Consider the following 25,647-nt stretch of genomic DNA (forward strand, 5'->3'; position numbering starts at 1 on the left):
CATGGCGGTGGGGGAGAGGGGGGAACCGATTTTTATGCTAATCCAGTGTTGCTCATGTTGCTCGACGCCTCTCACACCGTGGCCGGTCTATGGCGGCTGTAGGCCCGTACTTCCATACTGACATTGTTTTAAATAAAGGGCTTCTTAAAAAGGAATTACGAAATCAGTGTCATGACTAATCATCTGGGTTGTTGAAAGTTTTTCTTTTAAATAAATGATTGTTACTCCTAAGCGAAAGCATACAGATAATACAGACACAATTTGCCTAAAAATCTTTTTGTTTAACGGAATTTGTACCCATCACGCCTGCCCTTTTTCCAAGAATTGTCGAATCAATAATGAACTATAACTTAAGGTACATGTCGCATGCAAGGTATGGTATCCTGCACCATAATACACGACCAATTGAGAAATACATGCACGACCAGGGAACGCGAATTTAGGAGATGAATGAACTAGAGCATCTTTGCCTCGAACTAAAGAATAATGGGTCCGTGGTATTACCCACCCCTGCGGCTAGCCTGGTACGTGGTAGGTAGAACCTTTCGTGTCTGCGCGCGCTGGGGTATTTTGAATACTGCACCTCCCCTCCCCTCTTATTTCCCCTCTATAGGTCACGACGAAGTTCCGACTGAAGAGTGGAGTGGACCTGGACCGCACCGAGTTTAATATCAGGGAAAACATAGACAAACGTTGTGAGATAGTGCGTAAAATTACAGACCATCATTGGGAACATGAAAAACCGTATGATATGATTGTGCGTGTGTACTACGATTATACGCTATGAATGTGTATGCATTTCATGTTTGGATCACTTGAAGAGAGCGTCACTGTATGATTGGAGTGCTTGTCCACCGATCAAAGGGAGGAGAATAAAGGGGTCAGACACCCCCTAAGATAAACTACAAAGTGCTAAAGGTACGCCACATGCGTAGGAAATAGGGGACAGGAAAGGAGAGGTCCCCGTGCTCAACGCAGCCCTGAGTCTCCATCTTGATGCATGTACTGTCACCCCCTATCCGACATTGGTGTGTACGTGATCACCGAATTTATGTCTTTTCCCCGCTTGTGTTTTCTTACATGGAACAGACCCATGCTACTCCATGTTGTGTGTGCACCAAGTGGCCTATTATCTTACCCATCTCTCTCTCTCTCGTTTTGTGTCGTATGTACGCCAGAATAGCCTACTTGATGCACACGTCTCTCTCTCTCTCTCTCTCTCTCTCTCTCTCTCTCTCTCTCTCTCTCTCTCTCTCTCTCTCTCTCTCTCTCTCTCTCTCTCTCTCTCTCTCTCTCACTCTCTCTCCCCCTCCCTCGCAAAAGGCTCTTTCTTGTCCTCTTTCTTCTTGAATAAATTAACGACATACACCTCTTTGGTAAATGTATAATTGGCCCAAACACGGTGGTGTTCGAACAAAATTGACAGAAACAAAAACGACCATACTTTACCACGATTACTACCTCTCCTTTCTGCGAACGTTAAGCCTAATCGGCTGAGAAGGAAAGGACAGGTAAGACGACTGATGTCTCCCAATCTGACCCTCAACACGGGGACTATATGTCAGTGGTTTTTGTTCTTAAAGGACACCATCTCCACCACCCAGAATTACCCCTGACCAATTAGCCCGAAATAGAATGTCTAAAGCACCCTGTTCTCCCAGAGATAACTCCAGCCCTATACTAAGCCGTCTCAGAGTATCCCGAACGAAACAACTGATGGCCCTGTTTTAAACTGATAAAGGGTCACCTACTGTATGAAAAGGATACTCATGAACGCATGACAGTAGCACCTCGCACTTACGGGTACTACCAAACCTTGTATTATAAGGCGCAGAAACCGACACCTAGAAGGCCAGACGATGGACAGGGACACCCACAGAACCCTGCACCACAGCAGTAATTAATAGATTAGTAACACGCACATTAACATCAGAGTTAATAGGCACCAATCATGTAGTAACAGATAAGAGCATTTCCGCAACTACTCAGTGGTTGGGAGAGAGAAATGAAGTATGTAAATGTCTTCCCTGCCAAGATCTCTAAGACTTTCGTTTCTTATAACCTATTCAAGGATAACCTGCAGCCATCGGAAGAGAGGGGTCGGACGTGACGCACAGTCTGGCTGCGGATCATAAAACATCTATGACATCGACCAAGGGGGAAGCGACGAAGCAACAAGGGTGTGAGACGAGACACCGTTATCAGAACGATGAGCGCGAAGGGCTACATCGAGGCCCCTGCTCACTGACCAGCGTGCCTGAAGTCTCAACCCGTCGGGCCCGATTGATGGGCCCAGTGCTGAAAAGATTCTGCTCTCCTTGGTCCGCATTTTTGATCCGATCCCATGCCACCCCATTCTCTCTTCCTCTTTCATTTGGACTATGACTTTGACCTACTACCGAGGAACAAAAGGCCGGCACCCTGTCTCAAAAGTACCTGTGGTGAACTGTGTTAAGGAACAGGACTGTGATCAAAGAACAGTGAGTGGTCACACCCTACCACGTGAAGAAATCGGATTTGAGCTGGACCTTAGTTCCACCGCCGGTGCTCAACAGTGCCAACGAAAGAAGAACAACAATGAGAGCTTACCAGTGATAGCTCTTTATGAAACAAGGACACTGGAAAGAAGAACCCATGTCAAAGTTGAAAATCCTCTCCCAACCACCTTATTATATTAACTATCTTCTTATCAAGTTTTCATGATGTTGCATCAATCACTTCCGACTGTACACTGAGAAGTTAAGAAAATGTAACTTTGTATAGTAACATTCATACAACACCAGCCATGTACACGACTATACTGCAACTTTGAATGTACTTCCTCCTCGCCTACTTTATCAAACTGTATGAGACAATGTACAAATGTGTCAGATTACGCCTGCCTACCCTAAACGACTCTGTATCTTTAAAATGTGTGACGAACATTGACGATACTGTAACTGAAAGGCTAACAAAGGCGAATATTGGCCGGACAAGCTGGCGAGATATGTTAAAAGGGAGGACTGTGGAAATTTAGCTCGCAAACTGAACATTATCTGCGCCATCTTGCCCCTCCCCAGCACCACGCACAAGCGAATGCACGGCCGCCATTTTAGGCACCCCACTCTCTCCCCGCTCACTCTCGACCGCCAGCGCTTTCCCCTGGCGCTGCAAGCATCCCCCGCGCGCTGGCCACCCCCACTCTCTCATACAGGCCATAAACCCTCTCCTTCTGCGCGACCCTGCTACGGAACCACTTCCGACCGACAACCCATACATGGTCATGCCTCTCCTTTGATAACCCCCTTCCTCTGCGCCCCATTGTCTGAACTAGTCCCAGGCCATCACCTAGCCCTGCGGATGCAGTTTATTGCCCCTACTGTAAGGGAAACACCCCACATCAAAGGGATTACAGTAGATCAAAAGCCCCTACCCTCTGAGACCCGGCCGGTTGCACACACCCCCGGGAATTAGCGGAATTCCCTGCTGCGCGATAGCCATCTCCCACTGCGGGTAGGGTGGGAACTTCTACTGTATCTATGTGTGGGATCGGATCTGAGCCGGGGCTTCAGGGGATGTTCTTTCAGGCATCAAGGGAATCTCAAGAATATACTGTGTGTAATAAAGCAATAAACCAGTGTATAAGAGACCAGGTCTCAGAGATGCAGTTAGAGCACCTCGTGACGATACCTTGCTGTCTGATCTGATGTGTTCTGCTCCGACGGAATAAAACTTTGTTTCCTGCCTTCCAGTCTCCGGCGCCTGCCTCTTTTATTGGTAAATTATCGAGTGGTATGAGAGGCGATTACCGCCGGGCAAATACTTGAAAGATTATCGACTGAAACTGCCGCTACCATTTAACATATGCACCTACACAGTTATGTTAGTTAACTGCACTATATTAGTCTTTATTACTTATTTATTTGTTTAATAAGGAGATTTATAAAGGTCTATGTGTTTCTATTCCATAACTTCAGAGCACACGCAGGTATAGAAACATCTTGATGGCTGGAACAGGTTAGCTTCCCATCAGACAGAGGAGTTTGATATTCTTCAACATCACACTTTTCATGTTGATATCAATTGAAGGCAAGTATGAAGAGTCCTGTTTTCAGACGACTCTTGCACTTCAAGTGGTTGGGTTCAAATTTTAGGTTTGGATTGACGGCATTTTGGAGTCTTACTATGCACACCTAGCGATCTCCCACTGTGTTGATTGATCTAATGAGCAGACCTTGAGAGAAGGTCTCTGGTTGTCATCTACTGGCATATCCGTTTCTGTTAAGTAAGACCTCTGTTCCCATGCAGAGGGCTAGGATTTGAATCCTAGAATTCACTCGGTATGAAGTAATGTGCTTTACAGGCATGTTTGGTGTGTTCCTGCTTGCAGAGATTATGGCACATTCTGGCTGCCTAGTTTTGAAGTATTGTAGTACATGAAGTGCCCCAGAACAAGGCATTTGTTAGCTCAATTCTGTGAGTGGTGCAAAGGAGTATGAGAATGTCCAAAGCTCCATTTTCACACCATTTGCCATAGCATTCACATTTGATTCAAAGAAGAGTTTGGAGATGAGGATGATTCCCAAATTCTTTATATTTAGTTATGTTCAGAGAGACGTTTGAAAGTTAGTGAGCCTGGCAAACATTAATAAATTAGAACCGGACTCTCTTCTGACTAGGATCTCAGTCATGACATCCTCTGACACAAAATGGTCACCTTCATCCAGTAGAATACACTGTCCAAGCACAAAGCAATGTTGGTTGGTTTATCTGGGTTGTTTTCAAAGTGTATGTGTTTGTCATATGCATATATTTCGAAGTTCACCAGGTACTGCTCAGGGAGGTATGACAGGCCCCATGTAGATATTGAAAAAAGTGATTGTTGAGGAATGGCACACATCTCTAAGCGTATGAACGGCAATTTGTAATGCGCAAAAACAATAACCCTCAGGTATCAAGGCGCCTAACAAAAGATCAGAAAATGATCGAAGGAAGGAGACAGGAAACCCTACATGTAGGCTTGCCGAAAGAGAAGAGTTTTTAGAGCAGAGCGAAAGTGCTGTAGGGACGGGAGAGATCTAAGGTCCAGAGGGAGGTCATTCCACCACTTGGGGGCAAGAGTGGAAAAGGCTCTGCCACCCCATTTAGCTTTTCGCACACGGGGAGCAGTCAGACGCAATTTCCCAGAGGAGCGCAAGTTCCTACCAGGAGTATAGTGGGAAATGATGGACCCAATTCCTGTATCACTATTTTTAGCAATGGCTCGGTAGGTCATGCATAAAACCTTGAACCGGATTCGGTGTTCTACCGGCAGCCAATGCAGCGTTTTCCTGGCTGCAGTGGCCGAGGAGCGTCTGGGGGTGTCCAGAACAAATCTGGCTATGGCATTTTGGACTACCTGTAGGCGCTGCAGCTGGCCTTTGTTAAGCCCAGCATACAGTGCATTACAGTAGTCCAAGCGCGATCCGATGAGTGCAACTGCAATTTGTTTTCTTGCCTGCAGGGAGAGATAGCTCCTGATCCTTCGTATGGTATGAATCAGACCCCAGCAGGTGGAAACAGTTCTGCTCACCTGACTGCCTAGATCGAGGGCAGGATCTATCAGCACACCGAGGTTCTTGGCAGATGTTGTAGGGGAAGGGCATGTCCCTAGTGAGTCAGGCCACCAATTGGCTGACCAGATGTTTTCTTTCCCCCCAAACACCATCACCTCCGTCTTCTCCCCATTCAGTTTTAGGGAGTTCTGAATCATCCAATGACCAACCGCCTCCATACAAGATCTAAACCTGGAGGCGATTAGTTCATCTGAATGGGGAAGAGAGACGAGGATTTGGGTGTCGTCTGCATAAGAGACTACCTCCATCCCGAAAGATCTTATTAGTTTGGCCAGTGGGGTCACATAGATATTAAAAAGGGTTGGGCTAAGTGCTGACCCTTGAGGGACCCCACATAGCACAGATCGGGATGGAGATAGGAACTCCCCCAGCTTGACTCTTTGTTCCCTCCCTGTGAGGAAGGAGGTCAAAAGATCCAGAGCTGCGTTCTTCACCCCCACCTCCCTCAGTCGACATGTAAGGACTGAGGGGGAGAGGGTATCGAAAGCCGCAGTTAGATCCAGCAGGACCAGGAGAGAGGTCTGGCCCTCATCTACTGTCGTGCGGATTTTATCGAGCACGATGGTGAGGGCTGATTCGGTGCTGAATTCTCTCCTAAATCCATGCTGGGAGGGATCTAGGCATTCCGAGCCTTCCACAAAAACAGCGAGATGCCTGTTAAGATGGGTCTCAAGCATCTTCGCTGGGGCAGGGAGCAAAGAGATAGGCCGGTAGTTTTTTAAGACACCCGGGTCCAAGGAGGCCTTTTTCAACAAGGGTTTTACTACCGCCTTCTTCCATTCTGTAGGGAAGATACCATCTCTAATGGCTAGATTCATTACCTCTAGCAGTGGAGGTAAAAGGGTATCCCTACACTGCTTGATGACTTTCAGTGGGCAGGTATCCAGAGGGGAACCAGACTTGGTCTTAGTTAGCAATGGTTCAAGATCTTGTAGGACCAACAGAGGAAAAGAGTCCAGGGTGCTAGGGGGGGAGGTTTCTGTGATGGTCAGACTCATCTCTACCCCAGATGTGAATGCACTAAGACTAAGACCAGCTCTTTGTGTCTCAAGGGCCAGATGAATATCTTGGATTTTAGTATGAAAGAAGGAGGCAATCTTGTCGCATAGATCCTGCGAAGGCATAACAGGATCAGGGGCTTGCAGTTTGACCAAGGAATCAACAATTTTAAAGAGCTCCTTCGAGGAGGAGAGCGAGGTGGTAACAGTAACAAAGTAATCTTGTTTAGCTTGCGAGATTGCAACCTTGTATTTTTTGACAAGGAGTTTATGGGCTTCCTTGTTCTTAAGGTCCCAACTAGTATGCCAAAGCCTCTCCTTTCTCCTCACCTCCTGCCTAAGGAGCCTGAGGGAGTCAGAGAACCAGGGGGCAGATGGACTCTTTCTGGCTCGGCGCCGAGATTGTACTGGGGCCAATTTATCCAAGGCCTCAGTGGTGACCTTTTCGAAACGAGCGACTGCAGTCTGTACATTATCTAGGTCAGTGATGGTAAGACTAGCGGCCCAGGGCTTAAGAGAATCGCTGTTAATATTCCTAAAGTTTCTTGCAGTTTCCATTAGGTGGTTCCCTTTTTTACCGGAGTCCATCCTGTGATATTGCAGAAGAAAAGGGACCGCCAGGTGATCGGACCAAGATAGATGAATCGGGTCCTTAATAGTCAGGCGAGGGTCATTGGAAAAGATACCATCCAAAGTGTGTCCTGCCCGATGTGTGGCTCCGGAGACACGTTGCGTGAGCCCACAAGATTCAAGGGCCTCAGTGAGACAGGAGGTATCAAAAAGGTCAAGCCGTTCTAGATGGTAATTAAAATCACCCATGATAGAAAAGTTGTCTCGACCAAAATAGGGTTCTAGGGACTGAAGGAAATTGTGCGTAAAGTGGGTCCTCGAACCTGGGGGTCGATACACTAAAATACCATTGAAAAAGGGGCGTTGCGCTTCCTTTATTGAAAAATAAAGTGCTTGAAAGCTCTCAGGGAAATCGAGTATGGGGACGATGTGACAATGTAGGTGATCTTTATAAAGGATCGCTATCCCCCCTCCCACTCGTCCCTGTCTATCGAGTCTGGCCAGGCAGTACCCTTCCGGGACCGCTTCGATGAGGTCTGGGTCAGATGAGTCCTTGGCCCATGTTTCGGTCACAAACACTAGGGTGGGTGTTTTATCCAAAACCATCTCCTTGAACATAACCTTGTTCTTGACAAGGGAACGGGCATTCACCAAGATGCCCTCTATTCCTACTGAGTTAGGGCTAGATATAACAGGGAGTTCCACGAGAGGATGGATGGGGGCGGAGTTACGGGGCCTCGACGTCGAGAGACATCCACATCGAAATGGGAGGCGAAAGTCATCTGGTTCGTAAGAATGTGAGCAGCATTTAATGCGAGGTTTAAGGGCCAGCATTTGGCGAACAGAGTAGCTGTAAGAGGGGGAGGGCATTTTGCCAGAGTCCCGGGGCCAGACGTCCAGCACGTCCTCCGCGCGGACGAGCGCAGACGGGCAGGACTCTGGCTGGACTCAGGCGCGATGAAGGCGCCCCGCTGCGCGTCACCGCTGCGCGACCAAAGATTGGCTCAAATAGGCTCAGAAGGGCGACCTCTCGCGAGATTACGCGAAAGAGCCCGAGCCCAATCCAAGATGGCGCTCAAATTCGAAGTCCCCAAAACCCCGTGATCCCGGACCCGCCAAAGGCGGTGTAGATGGTCCCCAGGGGGGTTCTAAGGTGCAGGTAAGAGGCCAGAAAGGTCAGTGTTATTAAAAACAGGGTAAAAGTCACCCAAACAAACAAGATACAAAACGGGATTTTCTAAAAGTAGAGAGCAGCCAAAAAGCGCAGCTAGCGGCTAGCACGATCCATGTGGAAGGTCACCTTCTCCAGCGTATGGACTATTGAGTTGATATTATCCTGAGCTTTTTGTTATTAGTTAAGAATGTTTGGACCCATTGAATTGTACTGGGTGCCTGTCCAGTGTTTAAGCCTTTCCAGGACTAATGTGTGATTGACTATTTCGTAAGATGTTGACCAGTCAAGAAAGATAAGAGCAGTTTTGTTTGTGCTCATGGAAAAAGAGAGAAACTCTTCTTTTTCATGACTTGTGCATTTTCGGTACCGCCAGCTGTTCTGAATCTAGAATTAATGGTAGTTGAGAGGAGTTAAGATTAAGTTGTTTTGTTACTTTCATTTTCATGATTCAGCTAAGACATGGGAGGTTGGAGATGGGCCCAAAGTTGGCTAGTATTTTTGGGATGCACACATGCTTTTACAGGAGGGGTGGTAATAATGGTATTCAGAGGACCCCAGAACAGTACCAGAAAAGAAGGCATTTATTAATTCAATCATAGTTTGAAAGGGGGAAGGAGGAGTTGTTCGAGGCAGGCAGGTAAGCAAGGGTCGGTTGGCATGTTGGATGCCTCTGTTTTGAGGGCAAGGTTTAATACTTCAGTTGTTTCCCGAGATTGAAATGAACTTGTGATGGGTTATGTGCGAGAACGGAAAATGGGAGTGTGGTAAAAAAAAGGTTTATGGTTTTTGGTGGCGAAACTGCAGATTTTGCCAATTTCAGATTTGAAAAAGTCATCAAAGGTATTTGCAATTTTGCTGAGCTACACAAGGGTTGCTATTTATGCGCTGCAGTTTGTGACTTCCTGCTGGATGTTAAATATGTTGCTGGTCTTATTTGGAGACTTCGTGAATGTGTTAAGAAAAATTACTTTTTTGTTTGCTTCTTTGATGGATTTGTGACGTCCTCTACTATGCATCTTGTAGGAACTTTTGCCCTCTTCACTCTTAGATTTAGGCTAGTCTTTCTAAGTTTTAGCTGAGCAGAAGCCCTCGTGTTCACTTACTCACTCTGTTTAAATGTAGTTTCCTTTTTAATACATTTTTTTTTCTTTTAAGAGTTTCTTAACAATTAATGATAACCCTTGAATTTTAAAGCTTATTCCGGATTATTGTTTATTCTAATTAATCTTTTTATCATTCTGATCTTATGTTGTTGATAAAAGCATGAAGTATAGATCTGAGAATTAGTCTCTCAAATAGATGAAGTTTTATTTTAATGCATATCTCAACTAACTGTTTATTCTTGATTATGTTCATTGATAAAATTGATATTAACCATAGTTTAAAAAAAAAATTGTTTCTCTATAGGAACTTTGCAACAAAGGTGGTCATGCATTATGTACCAAGAGCTCAATGGTAGAGGAAGCAGCCAATGAACTGATTAACATGTTGCTGGATATGGAAGACCAGTCACACAAAGATGAGGAAAAATCTAGGAGTAGAAGCAGATCCAACACCTTGAGTGAAGTTAATGAGAATGGCGGTAAGAGAACACTTGGTGCTCGTTACAACTGTGATCTTTAATATTTTTGCACTTGCAATCTGAACATTTTTCTTAGACTAGCGACAAGTGATATAATTATGACAAGATGTACCAATCCCATGGATCTCAGTGTTTATCTGAGCTGTGATAATCTTTGCATTCACACAATTTGGGGTGAACAAGTGTTCCTTTTTTCAAGAATGTATTGCAACCACAATTGTGTTTTATAAACATTGTTTCTCTTGTGCACCAGTATGTTAGAAATGCATTGAATTTTGATCCAATTTTGATGTTACATGTTTGTTTTCTAGCACACTGTTAAGCAATTAGGCCTTAGAGTGTTTTTAGTCTAGTTTTCTAAATTTATGTTTGTGGCTATTTGGAGCATACATAATGCCAAAGGACATTATTTACAAGTTCAAGACATAGTTACATAAATAATCACTATATATTAATTTGATGTTATAATTCATTAAAAAAGGAATACACTATTTACAGAATCTGCAATCTAGGAATATATAATAGGACTGTTGTGAGATGTACTGGTGCAGAGAGAGACAGGACAGGGAATGAATTCCACATATCATTATAGCAGCCCGAGTGTAAGTGAAAAGTTGCTTGTTGTTTCTTGAATGCCAGATATTCCAGAACGAGTGATGAACCCCTTCTGAGACATTGTTGACTTCCTTTAACTTCAACCTTTTTGTAAGATAGCGAGGAGTTCCTTTGTGTATTTAATTAGCTTTAGCTTCCACAGTTAGCATTTCATGTTTGTAGAAAGGGACTGATGTGTTTGAAATAAAGCACACTTATGTATGTAAATCTGCCTTTAGTGATGCAAATAGCAGTTTCAGTGTGCCTGTTAAGAGTTTCAGCTTGAAGACTCTCCAACCATTCTCTTGCCAGTATTGCAGAAGGATGTAGGCTCTCTTTGGCTAAGATCTGATGCTCTTTTTTTTTTTTTTTAAATATTTTTATTATGCAGTTGGATACAATCAGAAGGAACAGAAGGACAAAAAGTAACAGACATTCTTAACCTAGACATAAGTTTGGCCAACAGAAAAGAAAATAGAACAAAAGGCGAAGTAGATATTCATTCACAATGCCATATCTTCTCCCTCCCCTGGTCTCACAGCAATCCATTCGGATATGGGGGACCAGATAGACTCCCCAAAATCCCTGCTTTTCTTCCCTTTCTGAGCATACAATAATAGCTCAATATTATAAATGCCCAATAATCTTGATAACCATAGTTGAAATGAGGGAGCATTTGTGTCCTTCCAACCTGAGGAAATTAAAATCCGAAGAACGGCTACAGAAACGAAGACCAGAGCTTCCTCGGCCTTTCCAAGATTTAATCTATTGTCTAAACCCAATAGCATCAGAGAGGGAGATAAATCAATTCTTAAACCTAATAATTCCTCCCAGAATTTGACAATTTCTCCCTGAACAGCAGTTAAAGAGCCACAATTATAAAACATATGCAATAAATCAGCAGGTCCCATATTACATCTGGGGCAAGAATCATCTTCCCTAACCCCCCAAGCGAAAAGCTTAGCGGGAGTATGATACAGATCAAATACTGTTTTGTAATGCTGTGCCCTCAGATTCGTAGAACGAAACATTTTTTTATTCATATATAATGCCATATCCAAATCAATATCAGGGTTCCCTAATTTAGCTGCAAGGGTATTTTCCGTTTTCTCCAGATCATCTTGTATTTCACCCAATAAAGACATATAAATAGTTTTAATACTCTGACCCCCTTTCAGCAACAAATCAATCAAAGGAAATTTTAACAAAGATGGGATCTTGGGCCTTAAAGTCTTAAATGAGCTGACTAGTTGAACATAAGAGAGCCAGTGACATGAAGGGATAGCAGCTCTACGTTGGAGGACATCAAACCCCTCAATCCCATCTACACCCAGTATATCCCCTACTGTCTTAATCCCCTGCACCTTCCAGGCCTGGAGGTTCCTTTCTAGACCCAGCTTCAAAAATAAGCTAGAGTTACAGAGATGGAGATACGAATGAATCTTAGGAATTTTACATAACCTGGAAATAGCCCTCCAGAGCCCCCATACTCCTTCCAAAATCTTGAAGCGGGCCCTTTTATAATATCTCCGATTGACTTCACACATCAAGAGACCTAATGCTTTCCTGCCCACTAATAACTCATAGATTGAGGGTGGTTTCTGGATGTCAATGTTTACAGGGTTATGAGATGGCCTTGACTGAAAAAGAATAGACATTTGGGTTAACAAACATGACCAATGATAAAGCCCTAAACTGGGTAATGTGAGCCCCCCCCTCTCCCTTGGAAGAGACAGTAAGCTCGTAGAGCGCCTGATTTTTCCATACTGCCAAATAAACCTTATAAAAATTGATTCCAAGTTTTTAATGACTTTCTCCTCGACTAAGAGGGGGATAGCACGAAACAAATAAAGTATCTTAGGAAACATAGTCATTTTAAGAACATTAACTCTACCAATCAGTGACAGGTGTAAGACATCAATTCTTTTTAGATCAGTCTCAATAGATTTACCTAATGGAATAAAATTCTCCTCTATAATTTTATCGACTGATGCATTGATCCTAACACCCAAATAATTTGCAGACTCCATAAATCTGGAATCTGATTTAACAATGTTTCTTGTACATATAATTTGGGTTTTAGATTCATTTAGCAAATACCCAGATTGACACCCAAATATTCTTGCCAGTTGGGCCACGACCACCAGGGCCTGTTGGGGGTTAGTAGTTATCACCGCCAAATCATCTGCATATGCCATAATCTTATTTTCATAACCATTACAGACCACAGGACTTATCAAAGGGCTCTCTAATATCTGCCGAATAAGTGGGTCGATATAGAGGGCAAAAAGAATTGGGGAACAGGGGCAGCCTTGACGCGTGCCTCTGTTAATAAAGATTTTCTCCGAGCACTCCCCCATAACGACAATCCGTGCAACTGGGTCAACATACATTGCCCTGATCGCTTGGATACATTTTTCACCAAAGCCTCTTCCCCTTAAGATCTGCCAAAGGAAAGCCCAGGCTACGCGATCAAAGGCTTTCTCGGCGTCGAGCAGGATCATGGCCACCTCACCCCCCATGACAGCCTGGGCATCGAATAAGGCTATTGCCCTCCTAATATGATCTGTAGTACCTCGCCCAGGCACAAATCCGTGCTGCCATGGGGAGACAAGGTCGCCAATGATCCTGCCCAACCTCCTAGCCCAGATTTTAGAGTAGAGCTTCGTGTCGGCATTGATCAATGAAATGGGACGATAAGACCCAGGTTTCTCACGAGGTTTCCCTTTTTTGTGAAAAACAACTATATTGGTCTCCCTCCATGACTGCGGGACCTTTCCTGTGCAGATTACACCATTGAAAAGATCGATTAGAAGCGGGGTGATCTCAGCTTCCAGGCATTTATACACCTCAAGAGGAATTCCGTCGGGGCCCGCTGCCTTACCCAAGGCTGAGTCATGCAGGGCAGCCAAAATCTCGTTCCGATTAATATCCCTCTCCAGCTCCTCCCTTAGTGAGTCCGAAATGCGAGGACCTTTGTCACTAACTTCATCATTTTGGGCGTCATCTAACTTCTCGTCAGTGTAGAGTTTTTGATAAAAGTTCTTAAAGACCTGTAAAATATCTTTGGCATCAGAGTACTCTACCCCATTTTCTTCGATCTTGGAGATAATATTTTTAGATTTCCCTTGCTTAATTTGTAGAGCAAGAATTCTGCCTGCCTGTTCGCTCGTCTCGTACCGTTTAGCCCTGGTTGTTTGATATTCAGACATAGACCTCTGCATCACCAGCTTCTGTAATTCCGCCCTAGCTGCCAACAATATCTTGTAGCTCTCATTGCTATCCCCTCCTTGTACAATATCAAAAGTATGTTGTTCCTCCGCAACAGACAATTTCCTACCAAGTATTTCGATCTTACTTCTATCTTCCCTTCTCAACCTTGTTGCGTAGCTTATTGATTCGCCCCTGAAAGCAGCTTTAAAAGTCTCCCATACCCCGTTTCGTGATGTGCTATATCGATTGGCATTAAAAAAATCCACCACCCATTTCCTTATGTGTTCGATAAATCTATTATCGGACAATAGTCTCCTTTCAAAAGTCCACCTTGACCGAGCCTTTCCTTGCGCTGCAATTTGATACGTTAGTACTAGGGGATTATGATCCGACAACAGCTTTGGAAGTTTCGTAATTGCCACCCTATTGATTGCGGAAGATGATACCAAAAAATAATCAAGTTTTGAATATTTTTGAAAAGGGTTTGAAAAATATGTAAAACCCGATTTAGCAGGTTCCTTGACTCCCCAAACATCTACCAATCCATGTGAGTTTATAAGAGCCTTTATAGCCCTAAAAACTCTCGGTTTCCGTCCTGAATAGGCTGACTCCCTGCACCAATCAACGGAGATGTTCAAACCCCCACAAAATATTATAGGGGTGATCCAGTTTACCAACTCCATTTCTAGAAAATCAAAAATCTCTGGATCATCGCTATTTGAACCATATACCACACATAACGTAAAACCCTTTCTCATCTCGACCAGAAGCCATCTCCCACTACTGTCAACTTTAGTTCGCCTAACTCCACCCATGGATATTCTGGCTAACACAGCGACCCCCCTAATAGTTGATGATTGGGTTGTACATGATAGCAGCTCGAAACCATTTAGGGACATAAGGCTCCTTCTAGCCCAGGGGAGATGGGTTTCTTGAAGGCATAAGACGTCGAAATTATTATATTTCACATATTGTGCCATTTTATTACGCTTCCTCCAATCGTTCAACCCTCCTATATTGACTGAACAAATTTTAATACATGCCATCCCAATGGTCCGTCTGTACATCCAAGTTCACCTGTACCTTAAACCGATTAACTGTTAAAAAATCGTACCCTGCCTACGCAGAAAACCATCTTCCAATTTTTCCAACTGCAAATTTTTTGTTTGATTACCCCCCCCCTGCACCCCCCATTAAACCCACCCCCCCATGTTCCTACCGGCCTCAGGTCCCTGAAGCCGGCACCCCATCCCCCACCCCACCAACGCCACACACCAACCCCCCTCTGGAAAGCGCTCAGACCTGGTCTGTGCGTATGATGGAAAACAGAGATTGCAGTGAGGACAATCTAAAAAAGAAAACAAATTATCTTAACCCTTTTGGCGAGGCCAAACCATACTTCTTAACCAAAATAACATTGGATACTCGATTCCCCTTAGCAATTCAGTCCTCTAATATGGCCATAAAGGGAGACAAAAGTGAACACAACGCCAAGCTTCTAACAAATAGAGTTAGAGTTATTTGCCTAAAGAGTCCAAGATCTGATGCTCTTTAAAGCAGTGAGTATGTGCCTCATAAGAAGATGATCAGGAGGAGACTGGCAACTCCTGTCACCTCAGTATACTGATGCTGCCTAGTTCACAAGGTGGAGAAACTGCGGTTAGACAGAGTATCCAACTGAAAGAGCATTCCAGACGCTAGGTAACTCAGTACTTTTTTTAATTAATTAGATCATTAGGGTGATTAAATGTCGGGGTTGACTCTATGCAAGTGCCTATGGACTGAGTTAGGGTGAAGTTTTTAGCATGAGTTGTGGCAGTATGGCAGTTCTAGAAAACATATGTTATTTAACGATGACGCAGGTATATTGATCGCAGAGGTTTTACTTTCACCCTAATGCAAATCAGTTAAGTTGATGTTCCTATAAGAGTTGGTTAGTGATATTTTCAAAGTATTGCTGTACACATGGGTGTTCTCTTGAGATGAGTGGTATGAGGTTCAGCCTGTTGGTGGGGCAGGGTGAGTTTTTGGAATTATTCCTAAAGGCAGCCATTGGAAGGAAGTATTTGTGTCGTTAGGCAGATGCTCACAATGTATATAGTTCGTATATGTGGTTGCAACGGCCACCACTTACTCCAACACAATCACAGTGAATAATGGAGTAGTTAGGAAGTGTTATAAGATCCATGAAATGTTCCGCTGTATCATTAAACCATTTTCAGTCTGGACTAAGAGGCCAAGATTTATAATTGTCACCAATTTTCCGTCACTGTAGATGTGCAGTTATGCGAGGAATGGAGGGCATAATTTTACAACCTCCTTTATTGGTGTAGATGGGGTGAAGAGGAGCTGAATGTGTCCTTCATAAATTACCTTCTTTGAAGGGTGACCCTTTGTGCACTAGTATGTCACACAAGAAAGTGGGTATCAGAGTTTGCTTCTGGAAGTTATGATCGCCTAATAGATGACAGTATCCTCATTAGAGGGGTAAGAGATCACTTTGCAGGGCTGGGGACCTGGTGACCTCAAGGTGCAGTCTCTATATTGTTAAACTTGGTGGGTGAGTGAAAGTTAATGTGAAAACTTGCAGTGATGTTACAGGGTTAGAGTTGTTAAATTACTCTGCAGATCACAAGCACTTTTTGTGCAAGAGAAACTAGACTGAGAAGTAATTGTGAGTATATCAGGTATTGGTCTGAAGGTTTGTGATGTTGCCAGTGCAATATTCCTAGAAATGTATCGCTTCTGAACAAATAGGCAGGAAGGTTGTCAAACTGATGGAGGCAAAGGGGGCATTCCTGGGAATCTGGGACTATCGTAATGTCACAACTCGGTTTGCTAGAGTTTATATGATCTAAAATATGACCTAAAATATGACAAGACACTTCACCTGGTGTGGGAAATGACAGAATTGTCTTGCTTGTTCTGAAAAGAGAGGAGTGTCCAAATGAGTTATGTACGTGAAACATATGAGGGGGCGAAACCTGCAGGAGAGGGGAGTTAATTAGAGTTAGAGTAGGTAAGTTAAATAAGGATAACTGGGGTGGGCTAGAGGGAAGAAAAGTCAAGAGCATAACATGGCTGAAAAAGCGAGAAGAGGATATGAGTGATGGGATATCAGTTGAGGAGGTATTATAATCTGGAGAAGGGATGGGGAGAGAAAGGGACTGTCTGATATTTACCATGGATGATCTCGAAGTAGGAAACAGACACTTTTAGGTTGTTATCAGAGGCTAGAATCATAATTTTCTCATTCATCAGTGATACACGTTTCACTGTGTTCTTTGATAGGTCTGCGATAATGCTTGGAATTGTTTATTAGATAGGTTACTAAAATGGCTTTGGACAAGACTTCTTATGGTAGTCCAGTTGTAGGGTAGCATAATGAGAGAGGGTTATAAGAAGTAGGAACTAGATCAGAGGGGAGCGTTAACAATAAGGAGAAATCCCATAGAACGTTGGTCCCTTTCAAAGAGTGAAAAAGAAAAATATTGCAATACATGGTTCAAGGCATTTTGTAAGGAGCTGTAGTGTAGTTCCTATATCCCTGATAGGCTCTGCGCATAGGAATAATATACACTATAGATTTGACATAGGACTAAGGTCAGTGTGTCTCTATAGAGTATATTAAACTTAATTACTTGTACTCGGGTCACTAGAAACTTCTCGAATATACAAGAAGGGATTAGTCTCTGACAACCGCATAAACATGACAACTTTGTTTCCCTTTAGAATCGGAACAGTCTAAGAATCGTGGAGACACTAGATAACAGTTTCACTCAGTCAATCGTGCATGCTTCGTTTCTACAGAGTTGCACAGAAATAGAGAGACGGGTGTTTCAATATAAGGGTTTATTGAACAGTCTTATTTCTCATGCAAGAAATATGAATTGCTACAATCGTAAGACAGACTGCGAAGTACAATATGTACGAGGTTAGCAGTAAGATAAAATAATACTGCAATAGCATGGTTTGTAGCTATGACATATATTAAATAAAATACATACATAAATAACATAAGCTAAAATGTGATACTAATCTGATGCTTCTATATTGTTCTACCCCAGTGTAACTAACTTAAGTGCAGTACGAGGTTTGAAGTAGGTGCCGTTTCTAAAGTATAGCTAGCTATATTTTAGTTTAGCCAAGAGTTGCCAAAAGTTCTCTAAGTTCTAGTCAGCTCCATACCTTAGAATGAGAGAGGTTGGAATCTCTTTTCTGGAGTCGATAGTCTAACCCCCCGCAAGGGAAGTCAGAGAGCACTGGAGCTGGATTCTCTGCGAGGAGGATGGCAGCGTCAGGTCAGTGCATCAGGCTGGAACTTGATCTCCTTCCGAACTTGCCGCGGCGAACCGCGTAGTCTGGGTTGGCTCGAATCCTCCGGGAACCGCAATTTGCCAGGGCAAGTGCTGGTATATTTATACCTTGAAGGTGTCTAGGAATGCCAGTATTGACGTAAAAGTCGGGCAGAGGAATGTCACGTATGAACCCCTAAGGAATAGATGTTCATGCATACTTAATGAGTTCTTGGAGAAATCAATATTCAAGCTGAGGGAAAATCCTATAAGCTTAAGGGTCTGGTTTTCCAAGAATTCGTTGTGACGTGGATGGATGGATGTAGGTGGCCATGCCTGTATTTGGTTTGTACGGACAATTTCTAAATAAGGGCCGGATTTCTATGTCCAAATAAGGGCAATGTGATTTGTACCTCTATAAGGGCATAAATCGGGAAACCTATATACGGAATCTAAAACTGCACACAACAGAGCCTGTTAGTTCGAAGAAAAAAAGATAACTTCCGGCTTACATCTACAAACAAATGTAACAGGAGACGTTAACTGAACATTTAAATTACAAATGGGATCATTATATTGCTGCTAAAGTGTGAAAAATGTATGAGGAATGCACATGACAAAATGTTGCTAATGACAGGATGAAAGAAAAGTGGCATGGACTGATAAAATAAGGAAAGAACGGAGGATATAGATCAATGAAGGTATAAACGGAAAGGCGAGTGGCTAAATCCATAAATTAAGGTGGGAGGAAAGCAAGATTTTAGAAAATACGGCATTTTAAAATGAAAATGACAACCACCTCCACCATAGCAGGGAATAAAGTACAGCAAAAGTCAAATAGACTGATTTCAACTCAGATAAAGTGAATTAACACTGCATCTAATGTTAGCATTTTTAATTCCAAAGACTCTGCCACTCTTGCAGCAAACAGACCGATCCTACTCTTTGGGGTGCTTTTATTGCCTTAAAAGGTATAAAGGAGTAAACAAATAGACTTTTGAATTCAGGAACAGGTCAACAGAAATTATTGGCTTCACTCGGCAGGGGTTCAGCAACACTAATTGGCAGGTAAGACCTAATGTTTTTGATGACCTAGTTTCAGATTAGAAAGAGCCCGACCGTAGAAACCCTGAGGGTCTGGGAGGAAACGTTTTCAGGGCCGTAGTCCTTTTCAAGCCACCTGGCAGCACCCGAGAGCAAGACACGCCTTAGGAGATTAGGAATTCCATCCCCAGATGAGGAGAATGTCCAGCCTGGGTCCAAGATTCAGAGTCCAGGTTGCGTTTGTTAGCAGCGGTTCTCTGGTGCTGGACTACAGCCTAGAAATATCAAGGATGCCAAAGAGCAGAGAAATAGAGCATTAGGAACCTAGTACTGGAAATGGAAGAACCAGCACCTGGGGACATCTGTGAGCCCCAGAGGTGACCAAGTTCTACTTCTAGTTGTTAGACTGAAATCACCAGTAATCTGTAGATCTGAATGTTGCTTAAGGAGCGATGCAGAGCCTCTCCTTACCCATTGACAGTGCAGAGCACGTATAAGATTACGCTCTGCAGTGCAAATAATGACAGCCGGAAATTTTATAATGCTTCTAGTTTTTCATTTTGTTAACATTGATTGACGGTCACTAGGGTAATCTGTGCTGTGCAATTTTTTAATTGACCATGCTCCAGATGCTGTGTTTCTGACAGAATATTGGTTGACTGAAGCTTCAACCCCAGATATTGTCGCCACTCTGCCCCCGATTACTGCTTTCGTAGAGTAGATCGCATACATAATGGGGGGGGGGGGGCATTGCGCTTATTTTTTAAATCACAACGTACCTGTCAAATAGTTGAGCCTACTATTCCAAACTGTGAAGCTCTACTGTTTCTCTTGACTCTCTCTAAGAACTTCACTACTATGGCAGGGTCTTTGATATAGCGCCTCCCTGGACCGGCAAGCAATTTGAGCCCCATTTTAACAAAGGCTATGTCCCCTTACATTGTGTAGTATGCCAGTTTCACAATTCTCTGAGACTTTAATATTCACTTGGACAATAAGGCCTATAGAATCGCCTACTCCCTTATTGAGGACTTTATGGTGCTGGATATTCAGTTAGTCAAGAATGGTCCTAATCAAAAGAAATCCACTAGAAAGCTCAAACTGATATCCTTCCAGATATAGTAGTATTCCTTAAGAGAAAAGATTTACTTTTCTTAAAATAACCCTCACTCACAAAAAGGTCCTTTGGTGGCATGCTTCACCATCGGGTTCTTCCCGCCCCACTGCGGGACGGGGCGTGCTGCAACTGACGGAGATGTGGGAGCACTTTCTGGACGGTGTGGGCTATATTACTAAAAAATAGGCGTGGAAGGGTCAGTGAGATAGTGAACAACAATTCTAAAAAATGCCTGGCCACTAGGGACCTAAACTTTATTGAATCTTGTGGATGGTATTGTTAAAAATGGGGGTGTTGAAGGTGCACAATATAATGTATGTGTTACTCCTGGTCTACATGTTTCAAGCCTTTCTCTTCGGCTTTTGCTCAGGACCAAGTACGATTGATCCCTAATACCACTCCTGAATATTGGCTATTGTATTCTTTAGTGCCTATTCATGGTATATCATTGCGCATTATACGATACCCAATTGGTATGATGCTTCAATACTATCTATTTGGTAAGATGTCTCAATTCATTCTGGAAAGATAAAAGTATGCATAACATGGGTTAAATTACCGGCACGTTAAGTGTTGTAAACCACATCACAATCCAGTGGAAAAATGTGTGATATATTTTTCCATCAGGGTGACATTGTCGAGGTGCCTTTCACGCTGTGTAAAAAAGTATACAGACAAGACAGTACACAACAAATAACAGAAACCACACACTTTATAATATCGTCATGTCCAGGCACTCTTTTAAGAAAAAACATGCAGTATGTCTACTCGTTGTGCTTCATAGTCAGTGAAACACTAAATCCATTTTGTGAGAGTACTTAGCTTGAAAAACTTACTTATTATTGTTCTAACATTGCCCCATGAGCTCTGCACGGGAGGCGAGGGATGCCTGTAGTCAAACTCTGAAGAGATAAATTAAATAAATTTGTTTTGAAGTTTAACAAATAAAAGGGGTTGTGGTCCTCAGTGATTACTGCCTCAAAGCTACTCTCTCGCCCAGCATACTTTACCTGCCAGTGGCTCCTTGGTTGAATGTGAGTGACTCAGCCGTCCTGCTTAAATATCAGGTCTGCTCGTGCTCACTGCCTCATGTTAGTTTTTCATGGACCGCTAACCTTTCAAAATGGCCGCCGCACCGTGGCCTCATTTGGTGCATGATGTGAGGAGTCTTGTAGTTGAGGAGTGACAGCTTCCATCTGATAATGATACTCCATGATATTTGTAATATTATCAGTGTTCTTGTGCAGACATATGGTATTACAGGTGTTTTAAAAAAAAAGACCATTTCTATTCTCTTTTATGGGGTATTGGTGGCCGATGTTAGAAAACATTTGTCAGCGGAGAGTGACATGGTTCATGCTTATGTCAAGGCATGTAGTTTTGCAGAGGGAAAAAATCCAGTTATGCAAATTGACTCCACGATTTTCCATCGTTTAACCTGTTTGTGTGGGTTTTCAAACAAAAAACTCATCGCTGTTCCTTTTCAAAAAGTTGCAATTCATTTGGAATGTGTTCAATTACAGTCCACTCTAAGTCTTGCAGTGTATGTTTTTGTCAATCTAATGTGTAGACATTTTGGTTGAGGCCCTCTCACAACATAAGTTACTCCAGTGTTCACAAATTCGGGTCTTCAGCATCCTCTTCGTCATGCCTATGTAATGTAATGGCATGGGCAGGTGATAATGTAGATCACGTTTTTAGTGTTGCAATTGGTAAAACGGCATTGTTCCCAATTAGTGTTGTCAGTGAACTGTATCTTTTTACTTCTGGTTGTGAGATTGCAGACACTACATGTCCCACATGGGTGATGACCAGACAGGGGGCTTAGAAAGGTTTTTTGTGTCCCTTCTTCTCCGACTTTGTGTGGCCTAGTGTGTACCAATAGATCCTTCAGATTCTTGCCTACTTTGTGTGAGAACATAGGTTTGGGAAAAAGAAGCTCCCCACAATTCAACATGCGCCAATGTTTGTTGATTATTTTGTTCACCTGATTACTAGCTGTGTTATAAATGGTGATACAGATGGGTCTGTCTTCCTTTGGTTTTGGCGGTCTTATCTCCAGTATTGCTTCTCTATTGTTATTTTGAGCATGTTTCATTGCCTTGTTTATGACTTGTGTTGGGTAGTTCCTTCTTACCAGTTTCTGGTGAAGGTCTGCTGCTTGCTCTTTAAAGTCTTTGATGTCCGAGCAGTTCCTTCTCAGACGTAGGAACTGGCCAAATGGAACGTTGTTTCTCAGGTGTCTCAGGTGGAAACTATCATAGACCAAAAGGCAATTTTTTGCCGTTGGTTTGATATGTGTAGTCATTTTTAGTGTGCTGCTTTGACAGAAGATATTAAGATCCAGGAATACTAGTTCTTGATTGGAGGTGGTGTTTGTAAATTTCAAAAAGTCATTTTGATAATTCAGCCATGTAAGAAATTTCTGTGCTGTTTCCTAATCACCCCTCCATATTACCAGAACATCGTCAATATATTGTTTCCACAGGCTGATGTGGGATAAGAAGGGTTTACTGTTGTGGATGACCCTGTGTTTCTCTATGCGGTGAACGTATAGCCCTGCTATTATGGGGGCAAAGGCTCTCCCCATGCTGGTTCCGTGCTTCTGTAGGTAGAGAGAATCTTCAAACTGGAAGAAGTTCCTGGTTAGGGAGAGTTTGCAGCACTTAATCACAATGTTCCATGGTGTCTGGTATTCCCAGTCAATTTCAAACAGGACTTCCTTAATGATGTTTAGTGTTTCCTCGTGTGGGAGGCTAGTGTACAGGCTGTCCACATCTAGACCAATCAGTTATTCTGTATAATGATCGAAAGGTTTGTCCTATAAGATTCAAAGGACATCCTTGGTATCTTGCAGGTAAGTGTCAGTTTTTTTAATCAGTGGTTTTAAAAAGGTGTCAGCAAATTTCAACAGTGGTTCCAGCATTAACCCAATACCTGAAACTATGGGTCGTCCAGGTGGATGTGTTAGGTTTTTATGGATTTTTTGTATTGTGTAGTAGTAAGGTATGACTGGGTCCTTACTTATCAGGATTCGCCTTCCTTTTGCAATATCCAATCGTGTGCAAGGGCCTCTTCTATCATGCTCGTGATCTGTACCCTTATGATTTCTGTTGGATCTGCTGTCAGTTCTTCATAGTTTCTTTGGTCTTGTAGGAGTCTTATACACTCATGGTGTTATGCAACTGCTGTTTGAATGACTATGGCTCCACCTTTGTCGGACGGTTTTATGACCAGGTCTCTGTTGTTTCCCAACTCCTTTATTGCTTGTTTCTGTTCTCTTGTGGTATTATGAAATACTTTTGTTACGGCTAGGTTTAGACTTTCTATATCCTTCAACACAGCTTTTTCAAATGCCTAAATTTCCACTGGCAAGGTAGTGTTTGGGGGAGTGAAGGTGGACTTCAGTCTCAACCCTGTGTCATCCTATGTTGGGCCAACTGGTTCCTTGTTGGCAAAGAAGGCTTTAAGTTTCAGCTTTCTAATAAACTCATTCACTTCGATGCATATCTTGAATTTGTCCATCCTTTCGGTCAGGACGAAACCTAAACCCTTCTTGAGGACCTCCATTTGAGTCTCAGACAGGACAAAATTGGTTAAGTTCACCACTGGGCTACTCGTTTGCTGGTCGTAGGTTGGTTGTTTTGGTCGCCTGTCATGCTCCTGGTTGACACTCTCGTTTCTTTCTCTTCTGTTGCCCTGTGCACTTGATTCCTCTAACGCGTCCGACCCCTTCTTGGGCCTTGGCATGATCCTAAAAAAGGATTCTGTGGATAGTACTGAATGTCTTGTGGTGCAGGGGTCCAATGGTTAAAGGGCTTAAGTGGGCCTTGTGTGGCAGGGGGGGCCATAAAAGAAAGGTATCGGATATGTGGGTGAACATTGATTGGGGCCCCACCCTCTTGGTCCTTGATAGTTTCCTATTCTGCCTTGCCCCCTTCTTCCTTGGTAGGTGGTTCTGCTTTCCCTACTTGAGGTCGAACTGTTCGAGTCGGTATCCGATGTATCCACATCGGTGTGGAAGTCCTGATATTTATCTGGAGTAGTGTAGTCGTCCCCGATGTATGTGTATAACGGTTCGTGGCTGAACTTGCTGGTGTCTTTTTTAAGTTGTTGGATTTGCTCTGTTTCAGAGTGATCTCGAAGTCATTCATGGTCTGATTCAGCTCTTCTAGTCTTTTCTTCAAAGTCCTGACTGACTGATAGCTCTTTAATCTAACTTCTATCGTCTGGATTTCTGTTTTAACTTCTTGTGAAATCCGGGTGGCTGTTTTTATTAGTAAGATCAGCCAATCCCAAGTACAGGGCCATTTAATGAGGGACCAATCTTTTATGAAGGTTTTGTCATGCATAAAGATGAAGAGCTCATTTCTCACAATGAGACCTTGTCTTGCGGCATTTGCCCATAGATATTCTGTCATCATAAGCCTGTGTAGGGCTGTCTTTATCTAGGTTCTCCTTAAAGCTGTTAGCTCATCCCAGTCTGTGCTATCTGTGTTGGTGTCTGGGTTATTCAAATCTTCAAAAGGGCTTATTGTGGCTAGGATCCTCTCAACTTCATCGTTGGAAAAGGTAAGGCCTGCGATTTCAGTCATGACAGTGGAGTGCATATTCTGTTCCTCACGGCTGAGGGAGATTGGATTGATAGACAATATAAGGAAAAGAGTGAGGTAACCTTTTTGGTTAGAGAGAAAGAATGCTCCCACAGCTGTGCTCTGTATAAATATCTCATTAATCAAGAAGAGGGAGAGACAGATACGTGTTGCACCTTGTCTCCTGTATCAAATAGATAATCAAAAGAAATCCACTAGAAAGCTTAAGTGATATCCTTCCAGATATAGTAGTATTCCTTAAGGGAAAAGATTTACTTTTCTTAAAATAACCCCCACCCACCAAAAGTTCCCTTGGTGACATGCTTCATCATCGGGTTCTTCCTGTCCTGCTGCGGGACAGGGCGTGCTGCAACCGACGGAGACATGGGAGCACTTTCTGGAAGGTGTGGGCTATATTACTAAAAAACAGGAGTGGAAGGGTCAGTGAGATAGTGAAACAAAATTCTAAAAACACCTGGCCACTAGGGACTTAAACTTTATTGAATCCTGTGGCGGGTAGTGTTAAAAATGGGGGCGTTGGCGGTACACAATATAATGTAGCACTGTGGTGGGACTCTCTGACATGCAATCTTGTACATGTGGATGTACGACCATCTCTGCTCGAACTCTCCTAAGACCTCCTACTTCTGGTTGACTTCACAATCACACTGCTGATGTTCACATGCCCAAATGAACTACTGCGCAGAGCAACATGCTTAGAGTTATTAGACAGTTACCTGTGCCTCTGTGATAGTTATGTTTTTAAACCTTACTTTTCCATTTTATTGAACAGTACAAAGAAACCAGGCAGTGGGAGACATACGCACAGAAATCAATTACAGCTTTACATTTGACTTCGGTGAAAGCACTAGCC

The 25,647-nt window shown here is 43.2% G+C and overlaps 1 protein-coding gene across 1 annotated transcript in view; it reads left to right on the forward strand.

Moving 5' to 3' along the window:
- Positions 1–25,647, forward strand: part of DNAH5 (dynein axonemal heavy chain 5) — a 5,853,083-nt gene that overhangs the window by 1,740,378 nt on the left and 4,087,058 nt on the right. Inside the window, exon 18 of the mRNA XM_085606747.1 lies at positions 9,744–9,918. Coding sequence (XP_085462873.1) covers positions 9,744–9,918 — 175 coding nt within the window. The remainder of the gene's footprint in view (positions 1–9,743; positions 9,919–25,647) is intronic.

This window comes from Triturus cristatus, chromosome 5_2, assembly GCF_964204655.1.
Source record: "Triturus cristatus chromosome 5_2, aTriCri1.1, whole genome shotgun sequence".
Lineage (NCBI taxonomy): Eukaryota > Metazoa > Chordata > Amphibia > Caudata > Salamandridae > Triturus > Triturus cristatus.